At 32.7% G+C, this 23616-nt stretch overlaps 1 protein-coding gene and 1 long non-coding RNA gene across 8 annotated transcripts; both read left to right on the top strand.

The window, feature by feature from the left end:
* The first annotated feature begins 4159 nt into the window (after window positions 1–4159).
* On the top strand, window positions 4160–6475 carry LOC130933893 (uncharacterized). Its single transcript, XM_057863498.1, has 4 exons — window positions 4160–5747; window positions 5863–5952; window positions 6145–6234; window positions 6324–6475. The coding sequence occupies exons 1-4, from the start codon at window positions 4160–4162 to the stop codon at window positions 6473–6475; spliced, it is 1920 nt and encodes a 639-aa protein (XP_057719481.1).
* Window positions 6476–8830: 2355 nt separating this feature from the next.
* LOC130935133 (uncharacterized) lies at window positions 8831–19501 on the top strand. Of its 7 annotated transcripts, none has more exons than XR_009067823.1 (8): window positions 8842–9018; window positions 9178–9233; window positions 10925–11033; window positions 11676–11774; window positions 16132–16843; window positions 17411–17689; window positions 18472–18579; window positions 18687–19501. It is a non-coding gene; the product is annotated as an uncharacterized LOC130935133 (long non-coding RNA). The 7 variants fall into 7 exon arrangements; XR_009067820.1 differs by having other exon boundaries at window positions 10925–11774; window positions 16132–16629; window positions 16757–16843; XR_009067821.1 differs by having other exon boundaries at window positions 10925–11774; window positions 16132–16629; window positions 16717–16843.
* Window positions 19502–23616: the final 4115 nt, after the last annotated feature.

The following is a 23616-nucleotide window of genomic DNA, read 5'->3' as shown; positions in this document are numbered from 1 at the left end:
CTCTAGAAAAATCCTAAGAAACCCTAGAAAATCCTGAAATATCTTGGAAGACCCTAGAAAACTCTAAAAAAATACTAAAAATCCGTAAAAAAGAATAAAAAACTCTAAAAAATCCTAAAAATCCTACAAAATCCTATGAAATCCTAGAAAATCCTAGAAAATCCAAAAAACCCTAAAAATCATAGAAAAGTCCTAGAGAATCCTAGAAACCCCTTAAAAAACCTAAAAAACCCTAGAAAAACTCTAGGAAATCCTAAAAAATCCTAAAATTACTAGGAAACCCAAGAAAACTCTCGAAAATCATAGAAAATCCTAAAAAATCCTAAAAAAATACTAGAAAATTCAAGAAAAATCCAAGAAATACAAAAAACCACAAAACCCCTAGAAAACCTTACAAAATCCTAGAAAACCCAAAAAAATCATAGAAAACCTTAGAAAAACCGTAGAAAATCCTAGATATCCCTATAAAACACTAGAAAATGTAGAAAACACTAGAAAACCCTAAAAAACCCTATAAAACCTAGAAAAACCTAGTAAACCCTAGAAAATCCTAGAAAAATCCTAGGAAATCCTAGAAAATACTGAAAAACACAAGAGAATCCTAGAAAACACAAAAAACCCCTAGAAAACCTTCGAAAAACCCTAGAAAACTCTAAACAACCATACAAAAACCTTAAAAACATTAGAAAACCCTAGAAAAAACCTAGAGAATCCTAGAAAACCCTAGATAACCCAGAAAACTGCAAAAAACTCTAGAAAATCATAGAAAACCCTAAAAAATCTTAAAAAATATTAGAAAATCCTAGAAAACCCTAAAAATCTTAGAAAATCCCAGAAAACCCTAAGAAAACCTTAGAGAACTCTAAAAAACCTTAGAATATGCTAAAAATCTCTAGAAAATCGTAGAAAATCTTAGAAAAAATCTTAAAAATCCTAAAAAAAATCTAGAAAATCCCTAGAAAACTCTAGTAAAATCTTAGAAAATCCTAGAAATCCTAAAAAAAATCCTAGAAAACTCTTGAAAAATCTAGAAAACCTTAGAAAACCCTAGAAAACCCTAAAAAATCCTAGAAAGCCCGAGGAAACTCTAGAAAATCCTAAAAAACCCCAGAAAAATCATAGAAAACTCTAGAAAAACCTAGGAAATTCTAAAAACCCTAGAAAACTCTAGAAAACCCTAAAAATTTCTAAAAATCCTAAATAAACCTAGAAAATTCTAGAGAAACCTAGAAAACCCTAAAAACTCTAGAAAATCCTAAAAAACCTTAAAAAACATAGATAGACCTAAAAAACCCTTGAAACCCTAGAAAATCTTGAAAAATCCTAGAAGACCGTAGAAAACCCTAAAAAATCCTAAAAATCCCTAGAAAACCGTAAAAAACTCTACAAAATCCTAAAAATCATACAAAATCCTAGAGAATTCTAGAAAACCCTAGGAAATCCTAGAAAATTCTAAAAAACCTTAAAAACCCTAGAAAATCATAGACAAATCCTAAAGAATCCTAGAAAATCCTAGAAAAACCTAGAAAACAATAGAAAAACTCTAGAAAACCCTAGAAAACACTAAAAATCTTAGAAATATCTAGAAAACCCTAGAAAACCATAGAAAACCCTAAAAAATCTTAGAAAACCCTGAAAAACACAAGGAAACCCTAGAAGAATACTAGAAAATCCAAGAAAAACCTAGGAAACCCAAAAAATCCTGGAAAACCCTAGAAAATCCTAAAAAGCACTAGGAAAATCCTAAAAAATCCTAAAATTCCTAAAAATTCCTAGGAAACTTTAGAAAACTCTAAAAAATCCTAGAAAACTCTAGAAAAACTCTAGAAAAATCCTAGAAAATCATAAAAAATCCTATAAAATCCTAGAAAACCCTAGAAAATACCTGAAAACCCTAGAAAACTCTAGAAAACCTTAGAAAACTCTAAATAATCATAGAAAATGAAAAAAACCCTAGAAAACTGTAGAAAATCCTAGAAAAATCTTAGAAAATCCTAGAAATCCTACAAAATCCTATAAAATTTCTAGAAAACCCTAGAAAACCATAGAAAAAATCCTAGGAAACCCTAGAAAAACCAAAGAAAACACTAGAAAAACCCTAGAAAATCTTAGAAAATCTTGAAAAACCCTAGAAAACCTAAGAAAACTCTAAAAAAATTTAAAAAATGCTAAAAAACACTAGAAAATCGTAAAAAATCCTAGAAAGCCTAAAAAACCCTAGAAAATTTCTAGAAAAACCTAGAAATATCATAGAAAATCCTAGAAATCCAAAAAAATTGCTAGAAAACTCTAGAAAAATCTAGAAAACCCTAGAAAAACCTAGAAAACCCTAGAAAACACTAGAAAATCCTAGAAAGCCTTAGGAAATCCTAGAAAACCCTAAAAAACCACCCCAGAAAAACCATAGAAAACTCTAGAAAAACCTAAGAAACCGTAAAAACCCTAAAAAACCCTAAGAAACCCTAGAAAGCCCTAAAAAATCTTAGAAAATCGTAGAAAATTCCTAGAAAACCCAAGATAACCCTAGAAAACGTTAGAAAACCCTAGAAAATCCTAAAAAATTCTAGAAAACCCTAGAAAAACTCTAGAAAAACTCTAGAAAATCCTAGAAAAATCCTAGAAAACCCTAGAAAACCCTAGAAATTCTAAAAAATCTTAAAAAATCCTAGAAAACCCTAGAAAATCTAGAAAATCCTGAAAAACCATAGGAAACTCTAGAAAGCCTTATAAAAACTATAGAAAATCCTACAAAAACCTAGGAAACCCTAAAAACCATAGAAAAAATCCTAGAAAACCCTAAAAACCTTAGAAAATCATAGAAAACCCCTAGAAAACCTAAGATAACCTTAGAAAACGTTAGAAAACCCTAGAAAACCCTAAAAACCGTAGAAAACCCTAGAAAAATTCTAGAAAATCTTAGAAAATTCTAGAAAAATCCTAGGAACCCTAGAATATACTAAAAACCCAATGTTCTGAAAATCGGACCAGACCGGCCGGTTCAACCCAGTTAACCGAAAACTGGTCATGTAGCCGGTCCGGTCCATACACAAAACCGCGCTGCAAAAAATCGGCAAAAAAACCGGCCGAACCGGTGGTTAACCGGTGAACCAGGCGAACCGGGCCGGTTTTTAAAGGTGCCGGTTTTTTCCCTTACTAGTCAAACGGCGTCGTTTCTTTTAAAAAAAAAGAAAAAGGGGATGAAGAACGCGTGACTTGCTGAGGCTGCCTGCTGCCACTCCCAAAATTGAAAACCCAAAGCCAAAATCCCTAATCTCTTTCTCCTTCTCCAAAATCTTCTCCCTAACCTGTTGCCACTCCCAATCTATTCTCCATTCTCCAACATTGAAGCAGCTTCTGCATATAACGGATCAGAGGACGCCGTGAAGAACACCCGACGTTCGGCCACTTTCGGGCACCGTCGCCGACGTCCGTGCACCGTCGTGCACCGTCGCCTAAGCTCGCGCATCTGGGTTTCTGGGTTTCTCCATTTTTGGCTTCTGGGTTTCTCCGCTTTTGGGTTTCTGGATTTCTGGGTTGCTGGGCTTCTGGGTCCGTTTGTGGCTTCTGTTCGTGGCTTCGTGCTGTGTTGTTTTCTGGCTTTTCTTCGTTCTTCTCTTGAGGTAAGATTGGGTTTCTGGCGTCTGTAACTTCAGTGTATACTGTTTCAATTTTTTTCTGGCTTCTGTTCTTTTATTTTTTCTATATGATTAATCAAATGTGGAATGAATTTGTTGTATACTTGTATGTTGGATTTGAGAATAAAATTGATGCATGTTGAAATTGAAAATTATGTTCTGCTTTGTTCTTCAATTTTTATTTTTTTTTGAAACTTTTCAAATCTGCTCTGTTTAGTTTTTTTATGTTGTCGATTCTGCTCTATTGAATGCATATAAAATTATAAATTGTATGAACTTTGAACTATGAATTGATATATTGGTCTGGATTCTGGGTTGCTGGCATTCTGAATTTAGATGGAACAGTCACAAAATGATCAACAACAACAACATAATGCTGCTGGACAAGAATCTCAGACAGCTTCCTCTCGAGGAAAATCTGACCCGGCTTGGGAATATTTCACTGTGAAATATGATAAAAATAATAAGGCACAATATACGTGTATTTTTTGTTTGAACACTTATAATGGAGGGGGATATATAGGATGAAATATCATCTTGCAAAAATTCCCGGACAAATCAAAGTATGTAGCAAAGTAACTGAAGAAGTGGAACTTCAATTCAAAAGGATTCTGATGGAAAACAAGAAAAATAAGATAGAGAAAAGAAAATTTGAGGAGGAGGCTTATGGTGGGGAAGCACATGCACAAGAGGCTGAATCGCCTAACCCTATACAAGCTGCTGTTCCTACAACAACGAGAGACAAAGGAAAGAGAAGAGCTGTAGTAGCTACACAAATTGGAAGTTACTTTAAAGAAAGAACTACTCTAGGATCTCAACCGACTTTGAGAAGTGTTTTGGCTAGCAAAGAAATTGTGCACAAGGCTAAGTTGGGACTTGCCAAATGGATTGTTGATGCACGTATTCCTTTCAATGCAATTCAATCACCTTACTTTCAACCTGCATTGGATGGTGTGGCTGCAATTGGACCTGGTTTTAAGGGACCGTCATATGATGAAATGAGAGTTCATTTGCTGGATGATCTTAAGAGAGAGTGTCAGTTGCTGGTTGAAAAGTATAGGAGCTCATGGAAAAGCACGGGTTGTACACTGATGGCAGATGGGTGGACTGATCAAAGGCAACGAACTTTAATTAACTTTCTAGTTTATTGTCCTGCTGGTATGTCATTTGTTAAGACTGTTGATGCTTCTGATGTGATAAAAACTGCCAATGCATTGTTTAATTTGTTTGCTGATGTTATTGAGTGGGTTGGGCCTAGTAACATTGTGCATGTGGTCACTGATAATGCTGCTAATTATGTATCTGCTGGAAAACTTATTCATGAAAAATACCCAAATATATTTTGGTCTTCCTGTGCTGCCCATTGTATCAATCTTATATTGAAAGATATTGCAAGTATTCCTCATATATCTGACCTTGCTTCCCGTGCTTCAAAAGTGACTGTGTTTGTCTACAATCATATGATCTTATTGTCTTGGCTTAGAAAAAGAAAAAGTTGGACAGAAATTGTTCGACCAGGAGTCACACGTTTTGCCACTGTTTTCATTACTTTGAAAAGTATATATGATTACAAGGTAGATTTGCAGACATTGATGGTAGACCAATATTTTACTTCTCATAAGTTATCCAAAAGTGCTAATGGAAAGATGGTTAGCTCAATTGTCTTGGACAGTAAGTTTTGGCAAGACTGTCTTACCACTGTGAAAATTGTTGGTCCTCTTATTAAGTTGTTGAGGCTTGTTGATGCTGATGAAAAACCCTCTTTGGGAATCGTGTATGAAGGCATGCAAAGAGAAAAAAAGGCTATCAAGACCATGTTCAGAAATCGGAAAGCTGCTTATACGCCATACACAAGTATCTTGAAAATGAGGTGGGATAAACATTTGAAGCGTGATCTCCATGCGGCAACGTACTTTTTAAATCCGGGCATTTTCTACAGTGAGGGTTTTGTTGAGAAGGCAAATGTTTTGAGATCTTTACTTGATTTGCTTGATGTTGAAACACTTTGTGATGACTCAGTTGCTGCAATGCAAGAGATACAGCTGTATCGAGATTGTAAAGAAAGTTTTGGGAGGGAAAGTGCTAAGAGAGCGGCATCAAGACTCGAACCTGGTAAGTTATTTGACTTATTTTATTTCATATCCAAGTTCAGTTTAGTTTCAAAGTTTATTATGTTGGGTGATAATTGGTAAACATTAAAAAGTATTTGATTTTTATATCTACGTAGGTGAATGGTGGAGGCTACACGGTGGGAGTGCTCCTAATTTGCAAAAAATGGCAGTTCGTCTTCTTCATCAAACCTCTTCTTCATCTGGATGTGAGAGGAACTGGAGCCTTTTTGAACAAATCTATTCAAAGAGGAGGAACCGATTAGAGCATTAAAGGTTAAGTGACATTGTTTATGTCACTTATAACCTACGCCTTCAATCTAGGTTGCATCGAAAGAAGAGGAATTATGACCCAATTGACATTCAAAGCATTGACACAGTAGATTTTTGGGTAATGGCAGATGAGGATGATCCTGAATTTACTAATGGAGATGTTGAAGGCATTGAAAGTTTAATATACACTGATAATGCTATGCCTTCGTATCCTAATGGTGAGTGACATAGCAAACTTTGTTTCCTTCCATAAAGATACATGTTATTAACATTGATTTCTTATTGAGTTTTCTTTCTATTTTATTAGATGGTGGAGACATGGAAGTTGAAGTGGATATGCCTGATGTTGTAATTGAATCCTCAAATACTTCTTTTGATGGTATTTCTGAAAATGCTGGCTTTGGATTACCTATTTATGATGGAGACATCGGAACACTTAATGATGATTATGACTTCTGATGAGTAGTGTCTTTGTTTAGTTGAAGTATTGTTTGTTGAACATTGTTTCTTTTGGTTGCAAAACATTGTGTTTGTCATTTGTCATTTATGTGCGTTTTGAATATTGTCATTTGAAGTTGTTTATGGCCTTTTAATGATAAATTATGTATTGTTCATTTCGTGAAATTGTTAAATTTTGAATCTTATTAGTTTAAAATTATTAAATTTAACTTTTTTAAATTATGTATTCAATTTTTTATAATTTCACTCTATATTTAATTAAACCGGTTCAACCACGGTTGAACCATTGAACCATTGAACCAGTCACTTGACCGGTTTGATGACCGGTCTGGTTCTCGCAACCTTGTGAAAACCACTAGAAAACCCTAAAAAATCCTAGAAAACCCTAGAAAAATCCTAGAAAACTCTAGAAAAATCTTGAAAAACCCTAAAAAATATTGAAAAATTCTTGAAAACATTAAAAAATCCTAGAAAACCCCTAGAAAACCCAAAAAAACTCTAGAAAAATCTAGAAAACTATAGAAAACACTTAAAATCCTTAGAAAAACCTAGAAAACCCTATATAATACAGAAAATCCTAGAAAATCTCTAGAAACCCTAAAAAAATCCTAGAAAACTCTAGATAACACAAAAATACCCTAGAAAATCTTAGAAAATCCTAAAAAATTCTAGAAAAACCTAAAAAACCCTAGAAAACCCTAGATAACCCTAGAAAATTCTGAAAAACTCTAAAAACCCTAGAAAATCCTAGATAACCCTAGAAAACCCTAGAAAATAGTAGAAAATCCAAGGAAAGCTTAGGAAATCCTAGAAAACCATAAAAAATCCTAGAAAACTCTAGAAAATCCCTAAAAAACCCTAAAAAAATCCTAAAAAGCCCTAGAAAACCCTAAAAACAATTCTAAAAAACCTAGAAAACCCTAGAAACTCTAGAAATACCCTAGAAAACTCTATAAAAACTTTGTAAAGCCCTAAAAACACTAGAAAATCCTAAAAATACAAGAAAAGCCTTGAAAAATCCGAGAAAACCCTAAAAAATACTAGAAAAACCTAGAAAACCGTAGAAAACTCTCGACAACACTAGATAACACAGAAAATTCTAGAAAAATCCTATAAACCCTAGAAAAATCATAGAAAACCCTTGAAAATACTAAAATACCCTAGAAAATCTAGAAAACTTTAGGAAATCCTAGAAAAACCTAAAGAACCCTAGAAAATTCTAGAAATTCCTAAAAAACCTAGAAAATCCTAGATAATCCTAGAAAATCTTAGAAATTCCTAAAAAACCCCTAGAAAACCCTAAAAAACCCTAGGAAACCCATGAAAATCTAGAAAATCCTAAAGAACCCTAGAAAACCCTAGAAAAATCCTAGAAAACTAAAGAAAAACCTAAAAAATCCTAGAAAACCCTTGAAAATACTAAAAAATCCTAGAAAATTCTAGATAACCTTAAAAAAACCCTAGAAAATTTTAGATAACCTTAAAAAACCCTAGAAAATCCTAAAAAATCCCTATAAAACCCTAGAAAACTCTAGAAAACCCTAGGAAATCCTAAAAAACCCTAAAACCTAAGAAATCCTAGAAAACCCTAGAAAAATCCTAAAAAAACCTAGAAAAACCCTAGAAAAAGCAAGAAAACCCTAGAAAAATCCTAAGAAGTCCTACAAAACCTTGAAAACCCTAGAAAACCTTAGAAAAATCCTAAAAAACCATAGAAAATTCCTAAGAAACCCTTGAAAATACTAGAAAACGCTAGAAGAATCCTAGAAAATCTTACAAAACGTTAGAAAACCCTAAAAAAATTCTAGAAAACTATAGAAAACGTTAAAAACTCTAAAAAACCCTAGAAAACTATAGAAAATCGTAGAAAAACCCTAGAAAACTCTAAAAAAACCCTAGAAAACCTATAAAAACCTAGAAAACCCTAGAAAATCCTAGACATTACTAGAAAAAGCATTTTTTTCGACGCCAAATATCGACGATTATTTCTACCGTCGATATTTTTCGACGGCTTACTGTCGATATTGCTAAAAAATAATTAAAAATAAAATATTGAAATCGACAGCAAGATCGTCGATAATTTTATGATGCATTAGCCTATCATCACATTGTCGACGAACCTGGGGTTTAGAATACTTTATTTTAAAATCGACGAAAATGGCGTCTATTTTATTAGTTAAAATATCAACAACAGTTACCGTCGATAAATTTAAACGGTTAAGGTCGCTTTCTAAAATTAAATGAACGGTGTAGATTTAATGTATAAAATAGTCGGCTAGGGTGTTGATTTTTTAAAATTTAAAATCGACAAATATACCGTCGATTTTTATTGCTAAAAACACTTGCCCGCGTTCACTTTCCGCGTCCAAAGCTCAGAAACACGATTCTCTCCTTTTCCCCCAAATTCCCCATTTCATCACCAACGAACAAACCATAAACCCTACCCAGTGGCCAGTGCCTCCGGCGCCTTACTCAGTAGTCCGGTGCGACAGCTAATTGCACGAGCTGACAACGAACCCAAGGCGAGTAGAACTCCAACAAGGGTCAGTTTCCCCTCTTTCTTCTTCGGTTTGTCTGCTAATTCAATTCTTGCTCCGTTATTGCGTATTAGCTATGAACTCTTCTTTCTCTGTGTGTAGCAGCTTCAAAACCCTAATTGCTAACATTAACAAGTTTTTGTTGCCTTGCTGGTTGTGTGGCAGCTTCAAAACCCTAATTCTCTTCCTTCACGTGATGTGAATTTTGTGATGCGAAACGGGTAATATATACTTCTTTGGCCCTATTTTCTCTAATTCAACAACAATGCTAACTATGAGCATTGAGCTTCAACCACTTTCCTGTTTAGTGGGGAGTGGGGCGCCAATGCTTCCATAGGACCAACAATCGCCCAATTCTATCTTCTTCTCTTTGTTTTATGTTTGTCCACACCGGATTCTTGAATTTATGTTTTAGTGTTTGCATTCTGTTGAGTATTAACACTTAGAAAATAGTTGAAGTCATGATCATCAAGAACTAAGAAGATGAAGACCATTTCTCACTCATTCATTTAGCATAGTAATCAATTTTTGGATGGTGACTTTTGATTGTTAATTAGTTTAATCAAGTTGTGGACTAAAGAGTGTAAAACCAATTTTTTATACATTAATAGATAAGAGAATTTACCATAATTATTAAAAAATAATAATGTCACTCTTATTTTTTATATTATTATTGTTCACATATATATTATCTAAGTTGATGAAAAAGTATATATAGACCACATAGGAACGAATTTAGTGTCATCATATACATAAAAAACACTAATATACATAAGCTAGCTAGATACAGAACATGCAACTAACTGACTAGATATCAGATTGATTAGTGCATAATACACTAATTTAGTGTGATCATATACATAAGAAATACTAATATAACAAAGTAGAGTCTAGACAGATTATTTCTATTCCTTTGAATTACTAACTGGCGAGATGTCAGAGAAAAATGATGAACCCCTATGAGTTGTAGTATGTTCAACATTCTCTACTTTGGGTGCATCAAGTGACTAATCTTCTTTGGTTTATTTTTAGGGTACAGCATCTGTAGTATTAACAGGATTATTTGCTTTCTTAAAATTAGTTAGGAGAACCTTAGCTGACCATACCTTCTTATTTTTGGGTGCTGGAAAGGTTAGTATAAAATTGTATCTTATCTGTCAATAATTGAGACTAATGTGTTCAAATGGTTTCTACTTTTTATTTTTTATTTTTTATTTTTTCAACTTTGCTTTTAGATGTCAAGGTGCCATTCGTGGTGTGTGTATTATAATTGACTATATTTCTTGTTCAATTATCAACATATTGGTCAATGTAAATTCTTTTGTAAACCTGCCTTCATTTTGTTCAATTAAAAAGATACATTTCAATTCATTCTAAAGACGGCTAATTATGTGAATTTGTATTAAAAAATAGAATGATCCTATTTATTTATTGATAGAAAAAATAAGCCAGTTATTACGAAATATTATTTACTTTGATAAATAAAATTATTTGACATTAATCTGTTTTTTTTTTAGTCATACAATTCACACACATTCACACTCAACACATACTCTATTAAGGCTTCATCCACTGTATCTAGTGAGAGTTATGGACTCCCATTTATGATTTATCCTTCTAATTTCTTTTTTAAAAGAAAATAAAATATTTGCTTTCAAGCTCATAAATATATTAATGACTATTTGCGAGTCCAGTTTGGTTATTGAGGAAGGATCATACGGAGGTGAGAAATTGTTGCTAGGAAAATAATTTCAAATTACCTGTTTTTCTTTTTTTCTCTCTCTCTCTTTCTCTCATGCACAGGATGATTTTTCTCTATCAATTCTTTAACTTATGCTATTCTTTTTATTAATGGCTTTTCAATGTTAATATTTTTTTTGTTTGTTTTTTTCTCTCCTTATGTTGTTTACAGAGCATTGCTTATAAAGGCAGCCTCTGATCCTAGAGCTGGTGATATTTTAATTGGATTTTTAGGATCTGTTATTCTTTGATTTGCTTTCTCTATGTTCAAACAAAGAAAGGTATCCATCTTGGTTTCTTATTTCATTAGTACTATAATGCTACAATATAAATTATATAATAAACCAGGTGAATACAATGTCTTCTTATTATTGTTACTACAATTTGTTATTACCAAAGCACTAATATGTGTTGATATTAGGCTATGGATTCACGCTTCTTTAAATCAGGCTATGGATTCTCGCTTCTTCAAATCATTATACAATGCATGTTATAGAAGTTTCATTATAATCATTAAAGTCAACTTTGTTTTATGCACATAGCCTTCATGTAACATGAAATTAATATTTTTCCCTCCTAATTTTTTATCCATTAGTAATAAGCTGTATTCTTATAAAATTAAGTATATTTATAGTTTAATTTATTTTTAATATATATTTTATATTTTAATATATATTTTATATTATTGATTGATTTTAGTATATACTAGTGATTCAATAGATACTATTGTATTTGTTTAGTTATTTTTCTATTGAGTTTAAAAAATTAATTTATATTTTTATTTTTAAAATTATAAATTTAATATTAATAATTAAAAATAAATTATAAAAAACAAAATATCTTATGCAAACTACAAGGTTTTCATGATAAGATTTTTTTGTATTATTTTTAGTGTGATGTGTCTATATATATTTTTTTGATAGGGTTGACATAGTCACAAGTATTATCAAAGTTGCAGTGGCATCCATTTATACTATCTCAAGTATTGGTAGAGTTTAAGACTCTTAGAGAAGCTATTCAAGGTTTAACCTTCTACTTATTTATTTATTTATCTCTGTTAAACTATTGAGTTTTAATTTATCTTTGTCTTTATTATCTCTATTAAATTATTATGCATGCTTATCTATACTTACTTATCTATGCTTGTTTGGGTAAACTATTCATGGTGAAAGTATAAATTATATTTATGATAAGACTTTTATTTGTTGTGGTTTCTCATTGAACAAAAAAATTTAAAATTGAATATTATCCATTTAATATGTAGAAAATTAAAATCATTAATAATGAAAAACCAGAACCGAAGTTGGATGTATGATAGAACGTATGACCAAAGGCGAGGTCTTAAGCACAGTTTTGTTAAAGGGGTAAATGAATTTGTGGATATGTGTACTAGAACTCATGAAATTCTCAGAGGAGGTTTAGTTTGGTGTCCATGTGCCAGATGTCAATGTGGGAGATTTAAACAGTTGATCGACATTAAGATTGATCTATATACTCATAGGTTTAAACCTAATTATTGGGTTTGGACAGAGCATAGAGAGGAGATAACCACAGAGAATCATATTAAGATAGATGAAGACATTGAAAGTAGCTATGCATTAGGTGGTGTTACATGAAAAAAAAAATTTGATCATTATCATGAGATGGTTATTGATGCTTTGCAACCTGAGTTTCACATGTACATGCAACTAGCAGTGGAGGAACCAAATCGAGATGCTAAGAGATTTTATAACCTCTTAGATTCAGTTAGTAAACCCTTGTGGAAAAATTGTATCCATTTACGATTGTCACTTGCTAGTAGGATGCTGAGTATAAAATCATAGGGAAACTAATTCCAGGGATCTTTTGACCAGTGGGCAACTTTGTTTAGAGAAATGCAAACAACTTCAAATGAAATTCCTGCTAATTACTATGAAGTTAAGAAAATTATTTCCCCGCTTGGGTTTAAGGAGGTTAAAATAGATTGTTGTGTCAATGGTTGTATGATATATTACAAAGAGGACAAAGATCTTAGACAATGTAAATTTTGTGAGGAGCAGAGATTTAAGCCTAGGAAGGGTAAAAATAAAGAGGTTCCATATAAAAGAATGCATTATTTGCCATTGATTCCAAGGCTACAAAGGTTGTATGCATCAATGAGTACTGCCCTCATATGTTGTGACATCACCCAAATTGCAGAAACGACGACGTGATGACACATCCTTCTCATAGTAAAGCATGGAAACATTTTGATACCAAGCATCCTCATTTTGCAAGCGAACCGCGTAATGTTAGAGTTGGACTTTGTTCTGATGAATTTTCTCCTAATGTTCATTTTAGCACACCGTACTCTTGTTGGCCTGTTATAGTCACCCCTTATAACCTTTCACCTCATATGTGTATGAAAGATCCTTTCTTGTTCCTAACGTGCATCATACATGGAAAAGAAAATTCCAAAGCAAAAATTGATGTTTATCTTCAACCATTGATAGATGAACTTAAAGAGTTGTGCGATGAAGGCATCCTAACATACGACATTCATAGCAAGAGAAATTTTCAGTTAAAGGCCGCATTAATGTGGACCATTAACAATTTTTCTGCTTATGGAATGTTGTCTGGTTGGAGCACGGGGGGAAGATTAGCGTGTCCAATATGCATGGAGGATACCAAGGCCTTTTGGTTAGATTATGGCGGAAAGAATTCGTGGTTTGACTGTCATAGGAGATATTTACCTGAAGGTCATCCTTATAGGTGTAATAAAGTTGATTTTAAGAAGAATGTTGAGGAGGATGAAGAACCTCCTATTAGGCTTAGCAGCGAACAGGTCTGGGAAAGAGTTAGACAATATCCTAAAATAGTTGACACAGGAGGACAAGTGCGATTAAGCGGATATGGGGTGGAACACAATTGGACCAAAAGGAGTATATTTTAGGTTCTCCCATATTAGAAAGATCATTTGGTTAATCATTGTTTGGATCTAATGCATATTGAGAATAATGTTTTTTATAACATAATGAATACTGTTATGGATACTGAAAGAACAAAAGACAATGAAAAGGCAAGATTAGACATGGCTGTACTTTGTAGGCAACTGGATTTGAATTTGGTGCAGGAATGTGAAGGTCATTGGGCAAAGCCTAAGGGCAACTATGTCTTGACACTCCAAAAATGAAAAAATATTTGTAAATGATACAAGAGTTGAAAATGCCAGATGGATATGTTTCAAATTTACAAAGGTGTGTCAATGTCAGTGGAGGAATATTGTTTGGGATGAAAACTCATGATTGTCATGTATTTATGGAGTGTTTGCTTCCGTTAGCCTTCAAAGAGTTTTCGGACCACGTGTGGAAACCGTTGACCAAAATAAGTCAATATTATAGGGACCTTTGTTCATCTACTCTTCGGGTTAATGATCTTGTACAAATGGAAGCTAATATTCCTGTTATTTTGTGCAAGTTAGAAAGAATTTTTCCTCCTGCTTTTTTTGACGTAATGGAGCATCTACCAATTCACTTGGCATATGAGGCATGTGTTTGTGGACAAGCTCAGTATAGGTGGATGTATCCATTTGAGCGTGAAATAGGCACATATAAGAGATCGGTGAAGAATTGGACTAGAGTAGAGGGTTCAATTTGTCAAGCATACCTGACTAGAGAGACATCAAGTTATTATTCTTATTACTTTGAGCCACATGTAATGTCTAAGAGAACAAGGCCGAATCGAAATGATGATGGTGGTAAAAGTTCATCTGAGCCTACCCTTTTTATTTTTGATCAACCGGGTGTTCTTGGGAGAGCCAACAAAGACAGGTGGTTGACTAGTATGGAAATGAAAGCTGCTCACTTACATATCTTGTTGAATTGTCCTGAAGTTGATAAATTTAGAAGTCAATACGAGCAAATCCATGGGAGCAATAATTCTTTATCCAACTTTCCATCATGGTTCCATGAGTATATAAGTTATTACATTTTGTTAACTGTACTAAAATATGTCAAAGTAAATCTTGTTTTTCTAAATTCTATATTTTGTTTGACAAAATCAGGTAAAAAAAATCCCAGTAATGGCATAACTTGCCCTCATTTATTGAGTTTAGCATTCGATCTAAAAACTAGGGCAACGAGTGTTGGTATGTTCAAGGTCAACGGGTATAGATTTCATACTCTTGAGCATGCATATGGAAAGAAGACAGATAATACAGGTATATATGTTAAAAGTGATGGAGAGAATGATACATCTGACTGATTTGGTACTCTTAAAGAGATTTTGATTGTTGAATATCCAAGTCTTGTTAGTTTGAGAGTCACCTTGTTTTACTGTGAGTGGTATGACCCTACCAGGCCTCAGGAAATGTGTAGACACAAAGACTAGAAAATAATTGAAGTATTACCTACTAGGAGATATGGGAGTTATGATCCATTCATCCTTGCACAAAAAGCTAGACAAGTGTATTACATGCCATATCCACAAGGCTGTAAATCTAATTAGAAGGTTGTGATTACATGTAAACTGCAAAAAATAATAGAGGGGGTACAAAATGAGTCTGAAACCAAGGTGTATCAGAATGATGAACCTCCACATGCTAGGATCATTTCAGAAACCGAGTTTCCACCATCATTAGCATCTACATCAGGAGATGTTAATATGATACAACTTCAAGTAGCTGACCTCCAGGTTCTTAATGTAAATAATGAGGAGGACGATGACATTGAGATCTATGATGACGATGATGCTTACATTGATGATGATAATGGAAGTTCAGAATTCTTGGATTGAGGTTTTAGTTGTAATTCATATTTCGTAATTTCTTGTATTGATTACTTGTAAATCAAATCAAACATCTTTAAGAAACTATCTTGGACAATAATTAAATAAATATTTAGTGCGTGCGTGTGGAAGATGACACTGATATAATCTGGTTTCTGAGGAATTAGGTTTTTATTTTCTGCCTCTGTTTAAGTCATAAGATGATGTTCGTTTGTGGTTTTAGTGGTCATTGTAGCTTTGGAATTGCATTGGTCATCACATAATCATGTATTGATTCAGCTGTTATTTCTTTCTTTTATCAATGTGTTGTATTTCCTTTTTTGATGTTATTGTTTTCTTATGAAGATTTGTGGTCCTAGTTTGTTTGTTTAACATGGATAAATCCAGGCAGAATCATCCATATATATTATGTATATCATCTTAATGGTCCATATGAAGCTGCAAAGAGTACAGTTCATGTTTATTCATTCATATAAAATGTCCACATACTTTTATCCTTTTGTTTTCTGCATCTAATTGAGCCTTTTTTTAGTGTTCACGGGCATCTCTATCTTATAGTAGAAAATATATGTGTTAGAAAAAAATGCTTGGCATCTAATGCTTTTTTTAAATTTTCTGTTTGACTTTTTAATACAGTATTGAGAAGCAGCCTCCACATCAAAAAAATTGGAAAGCTGGAATAGTATAGGATATGGTTGGTAGAGACGGAGATCACGGCCGTAGCCGTGGCCGAGGCCGAAAGGGGAGGTCTAGGCTTTCTACCGGTCACCCCCTTGACTTGCATGTAGATTCATACACTCTTGTTGGGTCATCATCAAGCACGACTGCTCTGACCAATGGGAGACCGTCACCTATTGCTACGACTACCCCCTCTCGTCAGGAGCTTCAGATACACATGATGCCTACTCTGGGTGTGCCAAGATCATGCACACAACAAGCCAATGAACCTTCCAACACTACCTCACATGGTGTGCAAAGTGATCTAGCTATTGTAGCACCCAGTCAAGCAGGAGCTTGTGGAGAAAGACAAACCACATCTAATGGTACCCAAGATACTCATGGTTAAGGAATATCCACCACCACTAGTCACTCCAGCACAAGTGCTCCCATGCTTAAATATGATGGTGCCAAATGGTTTGTTATTTGCTTTAAATTTTATGAATTGCATGTCTCATTTTTACTAAGTAATATGTCCTTATCATTTTTTTGTTTTTGATGTAGTTGGCACCTACCTAAGCTTGGTTTAAAACGTATTTCTTAGGTTTTTAAGGAAAACTACAATAAGCCTTGGCTGAGTTTTGATGAGGCAGATGATGATACTCGAAAAATATAGTGGACAGAATGGAGGGTAAATTTTAATTACTATATTACAGTAATTAACTCAATAAAATTATATGGCTAAGTTTTTAAGGACCTGCATGTTTTCACTGCACATGCTAATCTCATTAATTAATTACTAAAGTACATGTCATAATCTGTTTAATTTCAACGTGATGAAGGGATAATTTGTTGCTGATACATTTTTTTCTCGGATCTTGTTGTTTAGAATTTCAATTCCATATTATATACTATACCATCTGATTTATATATATACTTGCTGGCTGCTTTAGTTAACATGTATGTCCTTGCATCATGGACGAAATATATATTGATTTATAAGGGTAATGATCATACTATATAAACTTTAGAAACACCAATTATTATAGCTACTACCCAAGAAGAATTTGAGTCTTACTTTTTGGAATCTCTTAGTTACTTGACTTGCAAGATTTTTCAGTAATTCAGACTACTACTACCTAATATTTTTAGATAAATTAAGATTAGAAAAGATACGGTGGACAGAGTGGATAGAGTAGAGGGTAAATATGTATCATAGTATGTTATATAGTAACAAGATATTATTTTTTTAAAATAGAAATGCTTTGACATTCTTGACATGGAAGAGGATGATATCTATCAAGCTTGGAGGTTTATAGCTGCCAAGTGCTTGCGAGGTATGTTCCATGCCATTCGCAAAAAAGGTGCCTGTCCATATTGGATCCCACCAGAAGTTCTTGGTGAATTGATGAGACGTTGGGACACTGATGCCTATAGACAATTACAGGCGAGAAATAAAACTGCTAGGAAATCGACTCGAGGTACCTCCCTTCACACTGCAGAAGGCACCACCTTTCCAGAAGCGAGGTTACGCTTGGTAAGTTGCTTATAGAACCCTCTTTTTTACTTTATAATATCAGTTGCCATCATAATTTATACTATTATTTATAGAGTTGATTTGATATTAGTTTATACTATTATTCTTTTAATCTAAACCGAAGCTTTGACTTTTGAATTTCTTCAGCTTTGTTTCAAAATATGAGCTAAATAATGAAATAAAAACTATAAAATAAAAATAATTGAAGTTAGATTTCAGTTACCTTCTGTGTTGGTTCTCTTTTTCATTAAGAGTGGTTTAGAGTGCCTTTGATCATCATCATCATCAATTATGATATAGTTATGATTTTCATGAACTTCTTTGAGCATGCTTTTATGAGTTCCTGTAAAAAACAATAAAAGAAAATGAAGTACTAACCTTCTTTAATTTGCTATTTTAATTGGTTTTGTAACCTCAAAACTCAAACATGAATAACAATATACAAAGAAATGAAGGCTTGAAGTTATCAACAATTGTGAAGAGGATCTGATACATTAGGAACCTTTCTCTTCTCTGAGAAGTTAACATCAAATAGTTGCCTTGGAAGATTATTATTATGTTGTTGTTGCTACCTCTGCCTTTGATGATGATGATGTTGTTGATTTTGTTTCTCTTTAATTAATATTGTTTTGCCTCTGCCTCTGCCTCTGCCAAACTATGCTTTTATGAGTTCTCTTTTATGAGCATGCTTTTATGAGCTGCTCTATCTAAGTGCAGTGGTTTAGTTCAGTACATATCAATTGTACACCCATATTTGTTGATAATTTGGTTACATTATGTAGAATCATTAACTTGGAAGACCATCACGTATGGATGAGTTTTTTTAGCACACTCACACTCGCAAAGAGGATAGGACTGAATGGGTTGATGAACACTCCCGAAAGACAAAGGTAACTTACCTTCATTGTAATGTTGGACTTATTTTTCTCACATATCCCCTTAATTTTTTCATTATTGATACTTCTAGTAGTTTATCAATCATTTCTTCTCATTGTAGGATATATTTCAAGAGTGTATGTTTCAGGCTGAGCAAGAGCGGCAGGCTGCTATAAAGGCTGGTGTAACTGATCCACCACCTATCTTTGAGGAAAGCATATAGATTGAGATAATGGGTGGAAAATGAAGAGGTAGGGTATATGGCATGGGTGAGTTAAGGGACTCTTTCATGGTGCGACCTCGAGTTGATGGGCCAACCACGACCACCAGCACTGATGTTTCGGATCTTAGAGAACAAATCGTAATACTCAATAGAAAAGTTGAACAACATGCCGCTAAATATAGAGAGCTTGAAGACCGCTACTAGAAAGAGAAAAGAGAGTGGCAACAGACTGTTGAATCCTTGCGTGAGGATCTTAACACCAGTAACTCACAGATGGATCAGTTTAGTCATCAATTGAGCAGCTTGACTGAGTATGTGAGGGCCATGGGTCCTAGTGTTCTAGATCACGTGTTCCCTCACCTCCTCCTTTTACTTTTCCAAGCTCCCAGAAAAGCATATCCCCAAGTAGAAAACTCCCACCTATTCTGCAGCAACCAGGACAACCACAGAGTTCTCAAAGGGACGACGATTTTGACAATCTTGATGACTCGGATGATTATTTAGATGAGTATGAGTAGGGTTATTTACTTTGCTTTGAATATTTTGTATTATTAGTAGATTGAATTTAAACGAATATAACTCTAAGTTTAGTTATTTATCTTGTCTAGAGTTTTTATGTTAGAGGATTATTTATTATTTTGATAAGTTTGTAAACTCATTATCTAACATTTAGTATAAATTTTATTTTTATATTTAGAAGTTTATTTATCTAATATTTTGTATACATTTTATTTCTATATTTAAAAGTTTGTTTGTATTAATTGTCTACTATTTTTCAAATAAAAAAATTATAGCTATTAAAATTGACTATAGGGTTGTCGCTTTTTAAATTTAAAATAGACAAAAAAAATAAAATATAGACATAGAATTTGTCAGCATCTAAGTAATTAAATCGACGGCTTTTTTGTTGATTTTATTAAATAAAACCTAGGAAACCTTAGAAAACCCTAGAAAAAATCTAGAAAAATACTAGAAAATCCAAGAAAAATCTAGAAAATCCAAAAGACCCTAAAAACCATAAAAAAATCTTAGAAAATTCTAGAAAACATAGAGAAATCCTAGAAAAACCATAGAAAACCCTAGATAACCCTAGAAAACCTTAGAAAACACTAGAAAATCTAGAAAACACTAGAAAATCCTAAAAACTCTAGAAAACCTAGAAAAACCTAGAAAACCATAGAAAATCTTAGAAAAACCTTAAGAAACCCTAGAAAACCTTCAAAAGCCCTAGTAAATCCTAGAAAACACTAAAAACCCCTAGAAAATCTTAAAAAATCCTAGAAAACTCTAAAAAACTCTAGAAAACCCTAGAAAACCCTAGAAAAAACCTAAAAAAATCTTAGAAAATCCTCGAAAAACTCTAGAAAACTCTAAACAACCCTAGAAAAACCTTGAAAACACTAGAAAACCCTAGAAAAAATCTGAAAAATCCTAGAAAACCCTAGATAACCCTGAAAACCCTAAAAACTCCTAGAAAAACCCTAGAAAACCCTGAAAAACATTAGAAAACCCTAAAAATCCTTTAAAAATCCCAAAAACCCCTAAGAAAACCTTAAATAACTCTAGAAAATTCTAGAAAAATCTAAAAAACCCAAAAAACTCTAGACAATCCTAGAAAACCTTTAAAACACAGGAAAACCCTAGAAAAAACCTTGTAAATCCTAGAAAACTCTAGATACCCTATAAAACCCTAAAAAACCCTAGAAAAATCCTAGAAAATCCTAGAAAACCTTGAAAAATACTAGAACACCATAGAAAATCCTTAAAAACTTTAGAAAATCCCAGAAAACCCTAAGAAAACCTAAATAACCCTAAAAATCCTAGAAAAACTTAGAAAACCCAAAAACCCTAGAAAATCCTAGACAATCCTAAAAAACCATAGAAAACCCTTGAAAACTCTAGAAAAATCCTAGAAACCCTAGAAAATCCTGAAAATTCTTGAAAATCCTAGAAAAAGCTAAAAATTCCTAGAAAATCCTAATAAACTCTAGAAAATCCTAAAAATCCAATGAAGCCCTAGGAAATCCTAGAAAATCCTAAAAAATCCTAGAAAACCCTAAAAATCCAAAAGACCTTAGAAAACCAAAGAAAAACCCTAAAGAACCATAGAAAATCATAGAAAACCCTAGAAAAACTCTAGGAACCCCTAGAAAACCCTAAAAATCCTAGGAAACTCTAGAAAACCTTAGTAAATTTTAAAAAAATCTGGAAAATCTAAAAATACCTTAGAAAAAAACTAGAAAAATCCTAGAAAAAAACTAGAAAATTCAAGAAAAATCTAGGAAACAAAAAAACCTTAAAAACCCCTAAAAAAGCTTAGAAAACCTTAGAAAATCCAAGAAAATCCAAAAAACGTCCTAGAAAACCAAAGAGAAAACCCATAGAAAACATTAGATAACCCTAGAAAATCCTAGAGAACACTAGAAAACTTAGAAAACATTAGAAAATCCTAAAAATTATAGAAAACCTAAAAAAACCTAGAAAACCCTAGAAACTAAGAAAAAAACACTAGAAAATCTTAGAAAACCCTAAAAAGTCCTAAAAAATCCTAGAAAATACAAAAAACCCATGAAAATCCTAAAAATCCAAGAAAATCCTAAAAAATTCTAGAAAAAATTCTAAAAAACACTAGAAAAGCTTTCTAAAACCCAAAAAATCCCTTGAAAACCTTAGAAAATCTAAGAAAATCCTAAAAAATCATAGAAAACCCTCGAAAAACCCTAGAAAACTCTAAACAACCCTATAAAAATCTTGAAAACACTAGAAAACCCTAGAAAAACCTAGAGAATACTATAAAACCCTAGATAACGAAGAAAACCCTAAAAATCCTAGAAAAACCCTAGACAACCCTGAAAAATATTAGAAGATCCTAAAAAACCTTAGAGAATCCCAAAAAACCCTAAGAAAATTCTAAATAACCCCAGAAAATCCTAGAAAAGCCTAGAAAAACCTAAAAACCTAGAAAACCCTAAGAAACCGTCGAAAAACCTAGAAAACCCTTGAAAACCCTAGAAAAACCCTAGAAACCCCTAGAAAATCCTGAAAAATTCTAGAAGATCCTAGAAAATCCTAGAAAATCTTAAAAATCCCTAAAAAACCCTAAAAAACTCTAGAAAACCTTAAAAATCCTACAAAGCTCTAGAAAATTCTAGAAAATCCAAGAAAATCCTAGAAAACCCTTGAAAACCCTAAAAATCCTAGAAAACCATAGAAAGCTATATATAGAAAACTCTAGAAAACCCTAGAAAAACCTAGAAAACCCTAGAAAAACTCTAGGAAATTCTAGAAAATACTAAAAATCTTAGGAAATCCTAGAAAACCGTAGAAAACCATAAACAAACCCTAGAAAACCCTAAAAGATCTTAGAAAACCCTAGAAATACCCTAGAAAAATACTAGAAAATCCAAGAAAAATCTAGAAAACACAAAAAAAACCTTAAAAACCCTAGAAAACCTTAGAAAATCCAAAAAATCCTAGAAAACCATCGAAAAACCCTAGAAAAACTTTAGAAAACCATAGATTACTCTAGAAAATCATAGAAAAATCCTAAAAAATCTTAGAAAAATCCTAGAAAATCGTAGAAAAACCCTGAACAACCATAGAAAACACTAGAAAAATCCTAAAAAATCTTAGAAAATCCTGAAAAACCCTAGAAAACTCTAGAAATCCTTAAAAATATCTGAAAAGGCCCTAGAAAACGCTAAAAAACCCCTAGAAAATCATAGAAAACCCTAGAAAAATTTTAGAAACCCCTAGAAATACTAAAAAAATCATAGAAAATCCTTAGAAAATCCTAGAAAAACCCTATAAAATCCTAGAAAAATCCTAGTAAACCCAAGAAAAACCCTGAAAAATCCTAAAAAATATTAGAAAAACCCTAGAAAATCTTAGAAAATCCTGATAAAACCCTAGAAAACCTTAGAAAACCATAAATAACCCTAGAAAACGCAAAAAAAACTCTAAAAAACTGTAGAAAACCCTAGAAAAACCTTAGAAAATCCTAGAAATCCGAAAAAAAAATTTCTAGAAAAATCTAGAAAACTTTAAAAAGCCCTAGAAAACCCTAGAAAACCCTAAAAAACCCTAGGAAACATTAAAAAGTCCTAGAAAAATCATAGAAAACCCAAGAAAAACCTAGAAAACCCAAAAATCCCTAACAAAACCTAGAAAATCCTAAAAAATCCTAGAAAAACGTAGAAAACCCTGAGAAAAGCCAAGATAACCCTGGAAAATGTTAGAAAACTCTGGAAAAACCATAGAAAACTCTAGAAATCCTAAAAAAATTCTAGAAAACGCTAGAAAAATCTAGAAAAACCTAAAAAACCCTAAAAAACAATAGAAAACTTAGAAAAACCTAGAAAATCCCAAGAAAACCCTAGAAAAACCTAGAAAAATCTAGAAAACACTAGAAAATTCTAGAAAACCCTAGAAAACCCTAAGAAACCCTAAAAACAATAAAAAAATTCTAAAAAAATCCTAGAAAAACCTAAGAAATGCAAGAAAACCCAAAAAATGCAAGAAAACCCTAGAAAAACCCTAGAAAAACCTAGAAAACCCCTAGAAAACCTTAGAAAAATCCTAAAAAATCATAGAAAATCCTTAAGAAACCCTAGAAAACACTAGAAGAATCCTAGAAAATCTTACAAAACCTTAGAAAACCTTAAAAAATCCTAAAAAATTCTAGAAAACATTAGAAAACTCTAAAAAAATTCTAGAAAACAGTATCAAAACCCGAGGAAACCCAAAAAAACCCTAGAAAAATCCTAGAAAACCTAGAAAATCCTAGAAAAATCCTAAGAAACTCCAGAAAATCCTAAAAAACCCTAGT

The sequence above is a fragment of the Arachis stenosperma genome, chromosome 6 (assembly GCF_014773155.1).
Source record: "Arachis stenosperma cultivar V10309 chromosome 6, arast.V10309.gnm1.PFL2, whole genome shotgun sequence".
Taxonomy (NCBI): domain Eukaryota; kingdom Viridiplantae; phylum Streptophyta; class Magnoliopsida; order Fabales; family Fabaceae; genus Arachis; species Arachis stenosperma.
The sequence above is the reverse complement of the archived record's forward strand: the minus strand, read 5'-3'. Positions and strand labels throughout refer to the sequence as shown.

What these genes read in the sequence shown, in the direction of transcription:
- LOC130933893 (XM_057863498.1), top strand. Translation starts at nt 4,160, where the DNA reads ATGAAATATCATCTTGCAAAAATTCCCGGACAAATCAAAGTATGTAGC. An exon ending in GGCATCAAGACTCGAACCTG is followed by an intron (nt 5,748 to 5,862) that starts GTAAGTTATTTG and finishes ATATCTACGTAG; the next exon opens with GTGAATGGTGGAGGCTACAC. An exon ending in TATGCCTTCGTATCCTAATG is followed by an intron (nt 6,235 to 6,323) that starts GTGAGTGACATA and finishes CTATTTTATTAG; the next exon opens with ATGGTGGAGACATGGAAGTT.